At 36.5% G+C, this 14,210-nt stretch overlaps 1 protein-coding gene across 2 annotated transcripts; it reads left to right on the forward strand.

The window, feature by feature from the left end:
• Nucleotides 1-785: 785 nt before the first annotated feature.
• Nucleotides 786-12,507, forward strand: LOC145690504 (uncharacterized). Of its 2 annotated transcripts, none has more exons than XM_081765451.1 (2): nucleotides 786-890; nucleotides 9,589-12,507. In XM_081765451.1, the coding sequence occupies exons 1-2, from the start codon at nucleotides 863-865 to the stop codon at nucleotides 10,335-10,337; spliced, it is 777 nt and encodes a 258-aa protein (XP_081621577.1). In that variant the 5' UTR covers nucleotides 786-862; the 3' UTR covers nucleotides 10,338-12,507. The 2 variants fall into 2 exon arrangements, with proteins under 2 accessions (XP_081621577.1, XP_081621578.1); XM_081765452.1 differs by lacking the exon at nucleotides 786-890 and adding an exon at nucleotides 1,069-1,274.
• Nucleotides 12,508-14,210: the final 1,703 nt, after the last annotated feature.

The raw sequence follows: 14,210 nt of genomic DNA on the forward strand, positions 1-14,210 counted from the left end.
TAATAATAATAATAATAATAATAATAAAAACCCGAAAACTCGATAGGGATCGTTCGAAATTTTGAGGGGGTCCCTGATTAAAAAAGATCCATTATATTTAAACCAAAAATGTTCTTGTAAGCCTTATATCTGGAGAACTACATATAGTGTAGCCAACCCAAACTATCACTTAACTCAGTATGATGTGCTTATTCCGTAATAAAAAAAAAAAAAAAAAAAAATCGATTTTGGAGCCGTCTAAAAGTTTTGTGCCCCTTGATCCAAAAAATCCAATATATTTCATTCAATCTTTTTTTTTTTTTGTGTGTGTGTGTGTGTAAGCCTTATATCTGGAGAACTACATATAGCGTCCAAACCAAAACTATCACGTAACTCAGTATAATGCGCTTATTCTGTAAAAAATACGAATACTCAATTTAGGGGCCGTTCAAAAATTTTGTAATAATTATAAGAATATCTGCAAAAAATATCAACTTGATGCAAATATCTGTACACGTGTAGATTCCTATGTATACTCAGACCAGACACTACGCTCTCTTTTGTGGTCTTGCTTACTTAGATCGTACTCTTCTTTACGAAGATAATGATCACGATGTTTATTGTATAATTAAGCACAATGAAACAATAATAGCACCATACAACTTGTATTCTTGTATATATTTTTGAAATGAGCATTTGTATTTCACATGCACATATATCTTATCCAATGATTATCAAAATGTTGATAAGCTCGTCGTATGATTTATTACTTGTTTTTGTACAAAACGTATTTTCCTAGAAACTGTATCACATCTTAAAAAGTTTGTCGATACAATTATCATAGAGTGAGATATGTCATAAGGCATTTGAGACAGTTGAGAAGATGACTGTAAATGCAACGGATGTATTTGGTACGTACTTTTATTTTCTATCTTGATGTCTTCTAGTGTTGCTGGATTTGATTTAAACTTTTTAATTACTTCCTTGCGGCTTTGTCGCTGTGAGAGATTTAGAGAGAGTCCATTCGCAAATAACAGATCCACGTGGCTATATTACGTCAACAAGCAGATACCACCTGACGCGCAGACTGCTGAAATCTCGGTCCCGTGATCATCTGTATGCCGACATTCGCAGAAGAGAGCGGTGAGGTCAATACGTGGTTGGTTGGTTATTTGCTGTGAGTGGTGGCCATATTGTGAGGCAACAGTAGAAAGCAAAGTGAAATTAATGGATAGTGCATACAAAGTTGTGGAAATTTTAATTGTGATGTTGTAGTGTACTCTATGTGCAACTGAGTGAGTATCAGTTAATGATTTCCAGAGGAATTTTATTTTCTAACAGTGATACATGATGGACTAACATCGATGTAAACACAACGAATTGTGAAAAGACTTATTCTCTTTCGATTTTTGTATTAGAGAAGAGAAAGTTCACAAATTACTACGTAACATACCTAGTTTTGAAAATAATACATTTAATCCTCTATGAAATACATTCTGTTCTATGGATAATTACCAGTTTGCGTCTCCAAATTGCGCAGTTTTATTCCATGATTGATTATTTTATTGTTTTAAGAGAACTAATAATGAAAAAGATTGAGGTCGATAAGTATGGGTATTAAACGTTGTCATTATATGAAATTTGTTTTTTTCTTTGTAATAATGGAGATAAGGAAGTCTTATTACCGTACCATTGTAAAGTCGGAGACACAGTCAAGGGGGCTGGGGGTGACATGTCCAACCCAAACTTTTGGACAAGAACAAGTGGAAAAGTGTTAAGAGGAAACTGGGCAAAGAGAAAAGAAAGTTAATAGAACATGCAGGGTTATTTTTGGGATACCACTCGAAACAGTTGTTGAAAAATTATAATTCGTTCACTAATTTTCTTCTTACATCACCAAAAGATTTGCGCTGGACGAAATAACGTTACCCCGTTTAGCATACATAAAATCCAAAGAAGGTACCAGAAGTAATTTTTGAAAAATTAGTTCTTTTACGATTGCAGTGTCCGGATGTATGGCATAAAAACCACAGTGCGAGAAGAAACCAATCTGTTAGGTGACAACTATAAAGCCCGAATGCTATCTAACCGAGTCGAGGCAGGGCGAAGCTGGATAGCCAGCAAGGGTGTGCATCCGGAAGGAGCAGGCGCGTCAGCAGCGGCGAGTTTATGCGTAAGCGAGAATAGTTAAAAAAAAAAAAAAAAAAAAAAAAAAGTATTGGCAATGACAGTTTCAATAATACTTGTTATGGTTTAATACTAGTATCGCTTCACTTGTAAACATGAAATACAGCTTCTGTACACTGTGCAGATACACACCGCCGGTGGAAAATAGTATCTAATACAATCATGTTTCATGTTCACTTAAGAGGTGCACATGAATACTATGGTATTGTATCCGTAGTAAAGTACGTGTAATGGTTTTGTACTCTAGGCCTTCGTAGTATAAATCATTACACTAGTAACCCTACACTGGCAAACCTAAAATACAGTTGTATTACTTTGTACGCCTATTTTTTCTGTCGCCTGCAGAAATGTGTATCATATGAATGTCTTTTCATACAAAGTATTGAATTTTACCTGTAACTTTTCCAAAATGTGGTGTGCCAAAACTAAACCAGCACCAAATAGACTACAAAATGATAAACTTCATCAGTTTTACTGTCATATTTAGTATTGAGATAGTAGAGGGGGATTTAATACCCATGGGACGAGTTTCTCCACACTAGATTAAGCCGTTACTCTGGAGTAAATATGTATTTAATCAGGAGTAGGACACAGTTATGTTTCTTGGCGCAACTCCGGGCATATATTCCGAAGTTGGGCGTCCGCTTTCGTCAAGTTTTTTCACTGTTATCTCCTTTCCACACTTTCTGCAATTTGTTATTAGGTTCATTAATCCGTGCTCTTAACAAACTTTTAAAAGATTTTGCTCATTATCAATGTATTCCTTCACAAATGTTAAAACTGCTAGTTCATTGCCCTTGTACATTCGCCATGTTGGTAACATAAATGCTCGTTTCTTTCCCACAATGCAAGTGTTCAGTTACCTTGCGCCAAGTAGTTCCCTCCGCTCGCCATATAGTCCCATGTTTATAACCGCTTATATATAACAAATAAACAGATTTTTCGAGACTCTTATATATTATCAAGCACACAAACGATCAAATTATCCATATATTTCCTGTAAATTTTAAAAATTTCGCTGGAAACGGACGCCCAACTTTGGAATTTAACCCCAACTCCGAGTAAATCTACTCTTGGGATATTATCTATTCTGCCAAATTTTAGTTAGTAAATTCAAAATCCGCGAGTAAAATGTGAATTCCGGCAAGATAGGATAATGGTGAGGAGGTTGAGACAATTAATGTTTGCCAGTGATTCGAGTGAAGATGTTTATGATGGAATTTAGCGAGCAATATGATCAGAGAAAGAACAAGTTTATTTGAGGATTACGATGATGCTGAATTTGTAATATTTTCGGTTGAATAAAGATATTAACTTGGGCATTACTGCTGTATCGCCGGACCACACAAAACTTGGGGAGGAAAAAGGAATATTTAGTTTCTCCCCTCAAAATACTAATTTGTGAAACTGGTTTGCGTGGTAGTGATTATTGTTCGAAACACAATGTAGACGTATGGCCTAGCATAGAACAGGAACCAGCTTGTGCTAGTTGGCCACTAAAAATCACCGAGTGCTATATAACCGAGTCGGGGCAGCCATGGGGGCCGGGGATCCTGAGTGTAAGCGAGGGTGTGTGTTCCTATGGAGCAGGCGCGTCAGAGGTGGTGAGTATACGCATAAACGAGGAGTGTTGAACAGCTTTGGGGGAGATAAATGCCATGCAAAGGAGTGCCACAATGTGCTAAATTAGGTTAGATTCGATTAGGTTTAGTTAATTTTCTTCTTTTCTGTAGTTTCGTTTCCACACTTACGATAAATGTTCGCCTATTTAGTAGACGCACCTTTCACACAGTTTCAAAAACTGACACTCCTTATTTTTCGTATAACTCGATAAAACTCACATGATATGACAGAATCTTGTCATTTACGCATCAATTCCACATTGTCTTCCCCATAAATTATAGTAAGTGTACCTCTCCGCCAAATAGCCACTTCCGCCTTCATATATAGTGTCGTTTCCAACATAAAAATCATTCTTAACTTCAGCTATTCACCTCGCCTTCCCTTCACCTCACAAACCAAAATAATTTCTCCAATTCATCCAGTAAATTTTCTAAAATTGGTCCGGTGATACGGCACTTAATCCGTAACTTGTGCCTACTCTACCTTGAGCTTAAGTTAGAAGTTTCCCCTGACATGTAGTATAATTATTTATTTTCTTCTGTGGTGCTGCTACGGTGTAATAACAGGAAATCTATAGTTCGGCAGCTTTTTTAGGCCTATATATTTAGGTTTGAATGTTGATTGTCGAATGTGAGTGCGTGATCTTTGACTTTCATCAGTTAGTGAGTTATTCACTTCCAGATATTAAGTATGGTAATATTTAAAAGAAAGATTGCTTAGAAAAGCATATTGCATTAAGAACGCACGTGTACTTAATTTTTAAAAACTGTATCCACGAGGTTCTTAATGTTCAATACTTTGAACGATAAGTACATAGGTATGTATTTCAGTTTCAAACACTGGGTATGGGGGCGATCACAGTATGATTTATTTTGCTAAGCAATCCTTTTCGTTAGGTATTACCAAAACTACTGTTTGAAAGTAAATAGCATAGTAACTAATAAAGTCCGAGATCACGAACTCGCACTCAATGATAAAAGGGGGCCGCGGTGGCTCAGTGGTAGAGCGTTCACCTCTGGTGCTTGGGATCCCGGGTTCGATCCCAGCCCCCGCCAAGTGAACTTTATGGTGGACAAACACCGTGTGCGTGGGTTTCCTCGAGGTTCTCCCGTTTCCTTCCATTTTCTTCATTCCACCATTTGATTCATTTCTCATAATCACCGTCTCCTTTGGCCTAACCGGCATAACCGTGGGACGTAAAACTGAAAGATTTCGTTTCATTTTCAATATTAAAGGTTCAAACTTAGTATACGATGAGAAGAGATTTTCAGCGGTAATCAGAAACGTGTTTATGGTAATAAACGGCACGCTGTAGTAACAAGCGAGTGACAGACACGTTATTATTTATATCTGTACTCAGAAACTAATTTCGTGTGCTAGTAGCGTCGATAGTTTAAACAAGAGGAAGGTGTAGTTTTCGGATGGTAAAGATTTTCATTGTTTTGTAGTAAGCGAATGCTTATACTATGAAGAGAAAAGAGAGGTTATTTTTTTCCAGATAGATAGTTAATAAATTTAAATTTAATGAATTTAGGTGTGTGCGCTTCCCAGTCGCAGGATGAAAATCTCTAGACTATGAATGAAGTTCCTCAAGCAGATACCTTGAAAGATCTTAATCAGTTTCGAAATTGTATGTGGGAAAGGGTGGAAGCTCCATTTTCTCTCTCTCCCGTCTGCCTAAATTGTGATTCATTGAAGGTAGGAACGTAATTGTTGTTTTGAGTGCAAAATTACTCTGCCTCCTCCTGCCCCAAAATAATTTTGCAGTGATTAATTCATGTTCTTGGAGAGTATTTTGTAACGTATACATTTGAAAACTAATAAATCCTATGATTACACAACGACACACGCACAAAAGCGCTAACTTGAGGGATTTGGCACAGGAACAATATACGTTAAGACAAACATACAAAAAACATATGTGCAGTGGACCCCCAAGGGCATAGATTCGATGTATTTTGGTACACACGACCCAAATTTCGAAACCCTAAGGCGATCGACCGTGTCAGTTCTTTTTTATAGGCGAAATATTTGAGCGAATTTTGGTACACTCATGTCCAAAATTATTGTCGCATGTTTATAAATATGTTGTTGTAGGAATGTAATTTGATAACGAATTCGCCCGATATTTCTTACAATGTTATTTTTATAGTATGTGTATAATCGGCAAAGACATATATGTGGAAAATTTCATGTCAAAGGAGCAATAAATAAGAACAATAAAACGAAAATAAAACTTACTTGTCCATTTAGCAACATTTTGTTTCACTCATTCTAATTTTCGTATTTATAATTCTTTTCCTGTGAAATTTACCACAAATATACATTTCCCGATTATACACATAGTATCAATATTAAAAGTACCCTGCAAAATCATTATCAAATTATGTTCTTACAAGAAGACAGTTATAGATATGCGACAATCTTTTTTGACATGAGTGAACATAAGACAGCACAGACGCTTTTCGCCCATAAAACAAAATTGACACGATCGATCGTCCTGGGATTTCGAAATTTAGGTTCTGTGTAACAAAATACATCGAATCTATACCGTGTGGTCCGGTACATAGAACTTTCATTTTTTTGTGTGTGTGTGGCTGTGTTAATAATAATAATAATAATAATAATAATAATAATAATAATAATAATAATAATAATAATAATAATAATAGTGATATACGCAAGGGATGTGTCTGGACCTCCTTATTTTAAAGAAAATTACTAGACCTGTAGACGCTAATACAATAAAATTCCTCATTTTTTTCTTCCTCCTCAATTTCCTGGGTAGTTTGAATGCCGAGGGACGACATACATGGCGAAGGCCCAGAAATCTGATCCTGATCGTCTTTAGACAATTTTTATTTATTTTGTTAAACACTTGTAGAATTTAATGTTAAAAGTAAAATGAAATATAGAAACAGTTTCACTGATCGAATGGATGTGACTGATCTTTTATAGTCCTCCGTTATTTTAAGGAGCTCAATAAATACGCTGAACTTACGTTGTTATTTAGTTAATAAGGTTAGAGGAAAGACGTCGAGTGCTGAAACATTAAAACCGGATGCAATAGTAGCTGTATCTACTGAAGAAACTAAACTGACCCGCGATTGTAACGATTAAATTAAACTTAGGAATTCGTCAACATTTTTATTAATGCCTAAATTTTCAGTTGGAACCCTCTTTTTCGTCATCGGCATATTTACTTACATAAACATGTATTATTGTTTGAACTCCATTTCATGGCTTCTATTATATAATGGAAAACCATTTCAGCATGCGTTAGGGTAGTGGAGATTACTTTTTGTATCTAAAAGAAGTAAGGTATTACTTCAGCTAATTCTATAATCAACTAGAGTTAACCAATGAATGTCGATACTACTGTCTTTTTACATTCAACCTTGATTTGGCTTATACTACAACCACAAGTCACTAATTATACAGGAATCTTTCTGTAGTCTGCAAAATATTTCAATAACGTAAGCCACTCTTGGCATTACGTTAAACCTAATATATCGATTGCCACTCTTGGCTCATCTGCCTAAATATCAATGTCTTCAGCCACGTGTGGCTCCATTCCTACAACTCAGAAGCACATTATTCATGATACATAGTAACACTTTTCTTTTGTTGTAATTTCCCAACACCTTGTCTGATTGTTCACAATAAACACGGCCCCTGCATACTCATTAAAACTAACAGCATCCGAAGCTTACTTGTAATAACCAGAAAAGTTCGTAGCAAACGTAATAACTTCAAATACACTAAGCTGTTGGAAAGAGACGGTTTTCAGTCAAAATTGATTGCATTTTTCCAGTCGCATCTACCGTCTGAGCTCCATACTGGTAATACATCCTACGTTACCAGTAAGTTGTTCTGTTTGGCCCTCATCATACCGTACGGCATTATTGGGAAACAGATTTGAGGTGTTGTAGGTTCTCACACACAACAGTGTGCACGTTCACTGTGTCATTTTTGTGAGCCCTTACATTCTGTTCGAACAATCTGCTGAAATGGAAACGTTACTTTCTCATTTAACATAGGACGCCTTATCACTGAAGGATCTGAACAGCTGATGCGATTGGAAAATCCTATCCTTTTAGATTTGAAACCACATGTCCAGCTTCCATTCTATCTTTACTCATAATGGAGGTGAGCTGTGCCCCGGATTTTTGAATGTGTTCAATTTCAGGACAAAATAAGTTTTGTCCGGAAGAAATTCTGGCCCGAGATACAGGCTGCTAAAAATCAAGCACCATTTCCATGTTTGATTATCTGCAAAACATTAAAATGTCTTTATTTGAAAGACAATAACTTACTGATCAAAACGATTAGGAGAAAGATGTGGAGGAGATCAAAGAACCTGGAGTTGTGCTCTCCCCGCCGTCCCAATGGAGTTGGCCTCCTTTTTTTTTTTTTTTTTCTTCCGGGAAACTAAGGAAGTGGAACGAAATGAAAGAAAAGTCTACTTTCTCCTCTTCTAGGAAGAAAAGATAAGTTTTTCTTGTTCTTTTTCATTACTTTGTGGGAAACGGAAGATTTTTCATTACTTTTTCTTTCTAAGCCCCCTATCACATTTAGTCTCTCACTCCTTTTTCTTCCTGTCCCCGTTTTTTTCCTTTCTAATTTGGAAATGTGACTTAAGTTCTCATGCTGTAACCCGAAATTTCGAATTCTTAAGCAAAGAAAGAAAGCAGTTCACCAAATTTGTGGGTCCGACAGTACCTGTAGCTTTTGTGAAGATCCTGTCAATTGACTGCGTTGTAGGGGTGTTTCTTGGAGAGGACTGAGCGTAAAATATCTTGTGACGGGGCCACAGGGGAGTGAGGTGTGCTATTTGCATATCCGAATCAAAGAAATACGTGTTTCTTACTTGTCCCGAATTTTAACATCTGTTAAATTCAATAACATCTGAGATTATCAAGGTAAAGATTTTTTTTTTTCTCTGACTGCCTGAATTGATCTGGACTATCCCTTATGCAAATAAATAAACCACTGACCAAAATGGGGGTTTCCATTGAAAATTTCGGCATTAGTAAATATTTAGACACATTCTTGAGTGTAATTTAATAGTTAGCAATATCGTGTTGTAGTGATCCTACTTGAGACATAACATCATAATTTTTCTGAACTGTGTTGAGCCTAGGATTACATTTAAAACGTCTATACGAGGCTAAAGCCGAATCTTTCGATGGATATCAATTAGTAAGTTTCATCATTGCTACGAGCCTCGGGAATAATTGACAATATATTCAGTTACGTGCCCTTAAGTATACAAGATCTTCGATTTTAAAGTTAACATTGTTCATTAATTAATGCTTACCAAACGTACAGAACACACTGTATTCCTCAAATTACTTACCTAGTAATGTTCTTCAACCAATCTTTCCTCCAATATTTCGTGCGTCCGAGTTAACATCGATCATTTCAGCTTCGTGTATACATTTGAGTAGTTTCTAGTTTCTTAAATGCCATAGGTTTACAGAAGATCGAACAGAGGGATGAGTACTTCGCGAAATCTTTTTCAAACTGATCTTTAGCCAGAATAACTTGCTCTGTATTTTGGAAACTATTTATGTATAAACATGGAAAACACATAGGATTATTGCAAATAGTTTCTTTCTCTTTCTTGTATTAGTAGTAGTTCGTTTGGCGTCAGTTTCATGAGATCAAACATTGAAATTTGGTATCCATATACATAAATGGACCGAATTATTTCTCAATATTAACTCATATTTTATTTTTTAACAACATGATTGTGTTAAATCGGTGTTTAACATTGCATTTTCTTTTTCTTTTTAGATTTGGAGAGCTTTAATTGTCGTAAACTTGTTGATCCCTCCAACATGGCGTCTGGAAGTTCATTGAATAGTTTTGACTCCAACTCGGTGGAAGACAACGAGACTGGTGAGGCCCAGCATGTTCCTTTGGATGACGAGACAGGTGAAATGAAACAGGAGGATCTGTCAGAGCAAACTCAAGTGACTTTGACAACTAATGCAGAAACTGGTGAACCTGAGGTCACGTGGCACCCAGGAAACAGTGAAAAGAAGAAGCCATTTCAAGTGCCACGATTTTTTCTTGAACATAACGTGTCCCTTCCAGAGGATCTACATAGTGACTGTGAAAGTCCGCAAGACATTGTGAGAGCCACATACGATTGCTACTCGTTTACACAAGCAACGATTCGTACTACTACTAAGTCTCGTAAAAGTGGACGATGTTTTGTACACCCAGCTCTCTTCTTCGGGATTCTTGTCCTAATCTCACCAAAAATAGGTATTCCAATTCTTTTGATGTATGAAATCTGGTTCCATGGCAAATTACATAGCAAAGGTGGTGATCTTATACAGCATAAAAATAATTTGTTTGAGGCGAATAATGCCTTCCCATACCCTCCTCTTCAATACGTCGTTCGAATGTGGTGCACTCACTGTGCAAGTGATGGTAGTGAAAAAGTGCTAAAAATTGTCAAAAGACTACACAATCGCAAACGCGCTAAAATGGCTGGAAGAAATGTATGTAGCGTTCGTAGTCAAGTTATAACTTGACAGCAGTTTGAACATTGGATATTGTGTCACAATTTTAATTTTACTAAAACGTGAAACACGCGTGTTCTTGAAGTAAAGTGTCAAGAAATTAGCATGGTTAAAGCTGCTCTATCGAGATGCTAAGTGGTTGATGCTTTCCATATTAACTATGAAATCAATAGGCTTGACGTGCTAAATTCTAATCTATCCAGTTTAAATTTTGAAATATTGTTCTCAAGGAATAAAATAGTTCTATTGTTTGTACTTTTCTCTAGAAAACACAAGCATTATGTACTGTTCAAAGGTCTGAATACAATGTACTTATCAGTATGAAACTAATTTTTAACCCCAGTTAGTAAAACTGTTCCGGCTGTGGAAAATGGTTGACAGTTTTGGTAATTAGGGATCTCACTTTTTTTGTTTACAGCAAATTGGATTGATCTCAGTTTTTTTTAAGTGTATTAAAAAAGTTTTGCAACTGCAAATAATGTAAACGATATATTTTTATATATTGAAGTTTGGAAGCTACTGCTGTTGGTATGTTGAAAATAAATTATGAATTAATACAGAAATGAAGTCTCCCATGAAACTATTTCTTGTATTGTTGTCCAATCTGAGAGATTTATTTCTCGGTATGTTTTTATATAAAGAGAGACAAACCTGACAGTATGTTTTGCTATATTAATACGCAAGTTGACGCTAAAGTAATCGTATTAATTATTTTTCTTGAATTTCCCTAAAGGTAGGACTTTTGCGGAAAGATGTATTGAAATGAAAATAACATGGATTAAACAGCTGTAATAGTAGTGATATAGGAGCCTTCTCACCGTGAATGCTTCTATGTTCGAAGCTTGTTTCGTGCCAGTTGGTACATACAACTAGGCAGAAATTGATGTGTTGCTTCTAGATGGTATGGGAGATCATTTCAGCTATTTCGCTCTTCATTGGTGATTAGTTGGCTCATTTCTTGTACATAGTTTCTCGCCTAATATGGAATTATTGAGCGAAAAATGATGTACAGAGGCAATTATTTAGCGGGCGTAAACGCGTGTCTCTCAAGGATTCTTGAAACTCGCGGTTAACTCCTTGACATAGCAGTTTGTCTGGTAATCATGTAATACAACTTTGGATTTCCAGAGTACATCCGTGATTCTATTCCATTATAAAACTCAAGCAGTATTCTTGAAGAGACTGCAATATTAATGACTTCTCTTAAAGTGAGTGGTGAGTTTTCAATATTTCTTAGTATAACAAAGACTAGATTATCTATAGTGATAACTTTAAGAAATTAAACTCCTAAGATGAATGATGAAAGGAAGATAATTTTCGAAGTCTTTCAATGTTATGAATTATAATTTGTAACTTAATATATCGAACCTTAGTGGCGTGATTCAAGACTGACATCGACAGAGAAAATTAACAGGGAATTTGTTTTTTCGAATATATAGGCCTATTCATAAGATCGGTTTCTTTCGTAGTATAGCCTTTTTAAAAGAGTTTACATATTTACCTAGCTTTTTAAAATTTGTTATAGTCCTGAATTAGAATATTTTATATATGGTTGCATATTATATATATATTTCTGCATCATGTATATTTTAGTTGTTAGCCATACACAATGTTTTGTCTCCTTTGGTAGATATGGTATTGCAACTGGTTTAAGTCGAATTCATTAGTGCTATGAATATGTAACTTGAGATTATATTACATTATGTAATGAGGAACATGCATATAATAGTGTTAAAACAGAATTTTGTCTCATATAGAGACTATAACACGTTTGTAACTATAAATGCTTTAATAGGGATAGCAATGCACCATATAATATATTCTATATCCTAGGAAAGTCATATGGAAAGCATCAGATAAGAGATGAAAAAAGCATTTAAATATGCTTGGTGCTTGAGTTGTTGCGAAAGTAGGCCAGTACTCTTCGAATTGCATTATTTGCCAGTTGATTTTATATAGGTAGACGTAACGATATTGATGATGGTGTAAAAGTATGTATGTATACCTGGAAGAACGTTGAAGTTTTACGTATGTTTCTCCATTATATCTGATGGTGGGCGGTACGTTGAATTTACTTTGTAAAAAGTACGAGTTTCATTGTTTTTTGTTTGGTTTAACTTTGTTTAATGTAACTTGTTAGTGAACATACGTATTTTGTTACATAAAGTTGCTATAAAACGTGCAGTTTTGTCTTCTTTAAAAACAAATTAATATAACCTATTGGGTAATTTCCTCAATAGTAAGCTATTTTCTTTATTTTAAGGAGTGGTCAGTGTGTATTCTCTTGTGTTGATATATACTACGTGATCAGAAGTATCCGGACACCCCCCAAAAATATAAGTTTTTCATATTAGGTGCATTGTGCTGCCACGTACTGCCAGGTATTCATTATCAGCTACCTCAGTAGTCATTAGACATCGTGAGAAAGCAGAATGGGGCGCTCCGCGGAACTCACGGACTTCGAACGTGGGCAGGTGATTGGGTGTCACAAGACTGTACGCGAGATTTTCACACACCTAAACATCCCTAGATTCACTGTATCTGATGTGATGAAGTGAAAACGTGAAGGGACACGTACAGCACAAAAGCGTACAGGCCGACCTCGTCTGTTGACTGACAGAGACCGCCGACAGTTGAAGAGAGTCGTAAAGTGTAATAGACAAACATCTATCGAGACCATCACACAGGAATTTCAAACTGCATCAGGATCCACTCCAAGTACTATGACAGTTAGGCGTGAAGTGAGAAAACTTGGATTTCATGGTCGAGCAGCTGCTCATAAGCCAAACATCACGCAGGTAAATGGCAAACGACGCCTCGCTTGGTGTAAGGAGCGTAAACATTGGAAGATTGAACAGTGGAAAAACGTGTGGAGTGACGAATCACGGTACACAATGTGGCGATCCGATGTCAGGGTGTGGTTATGGCGAATGCCCGGTGAACGTCATTTGTCAGCGTATGTAGTGCCAATAGTAAAATTCGGAGGTGGTGGTGTTATGATGTGATCGTGTTTTTCTTGGAGGGGGCTTGTACCCCTTGTTGTTTTGCATCGCACTCTCATAGTGCAGGCCTACATTGATGTTTTAAACACCTTCTCGCTTCCCACTGTTGAAGAGTAATTCGGGGATGGCGATTGCATCTTTCAACACGATCGAGCACCTGTTCATACTGCACGACCTGTGGCGGAGTGGTTACGTGACCATAACATCCCTGTAATGGACTGACCTGCATAGAGTCCTGACTTGAATCCTTTAGAACACCTTTGGGAACGCCGACTTCGTGCCAGGCCTCACCGACCTACATTGATACCTCTCCTCAGTTCAGCACTACGTGAAAAATGGGCTGCCATTCCCCAAGAAACCTTCCAGCGCCTGATAGAAAGTATGCCTGCGAGAGTGGAAGCTGTCGTCAAGGCTAAGGGTGGGCCAACACCATATTGAATTCCAGCAGTGCCAATGGAGAGTGCCACGAACTTGTAAGTCATTTTCAGCCAGGTGTCCGAATGCTTTTGATCACATAGTATATATATATATATATATATATATATATCTGTAATTCTTACTAATTAGTGAGAATCAGTAGCATACGCAAGTGTGATTTTGAGATTCCCTTCCCCCTCTTTCAACAAGATATGAAAATAAAGATACATTTACCGCATTAAGATAACGGGTTACAACTAAAAATCTGCACAAAATGTGAGGTAAGATAAAAGCAACCAGATGACAAATAGAAACTATGTTTTAATGTTTATTTACAGTATATACATAGGCAGAAAAGAAAATGCTAATGACACATTGCAAATGGTCCGTGATCAGCTACAGTCCGCAAACGTGTTGGAATAGACGCACTGGCTGTTTGGACGCCAGTTGGGTCAATTTCTTTTAA

Source organism: Thermobia domestica, chromosome 7 (assembly GCF_964235325.1).
Source record: "Thermobia domestica chromosome 7, izTheDome1.hap1.1, whole genome shotgun sequence".
NCBI classification, from domain to species: Eukaryota; Metazoa; Arthropoda; class Insecta; order Zygentoma; family Lepismatidae; genus Thermobia; species Thermobia domestica.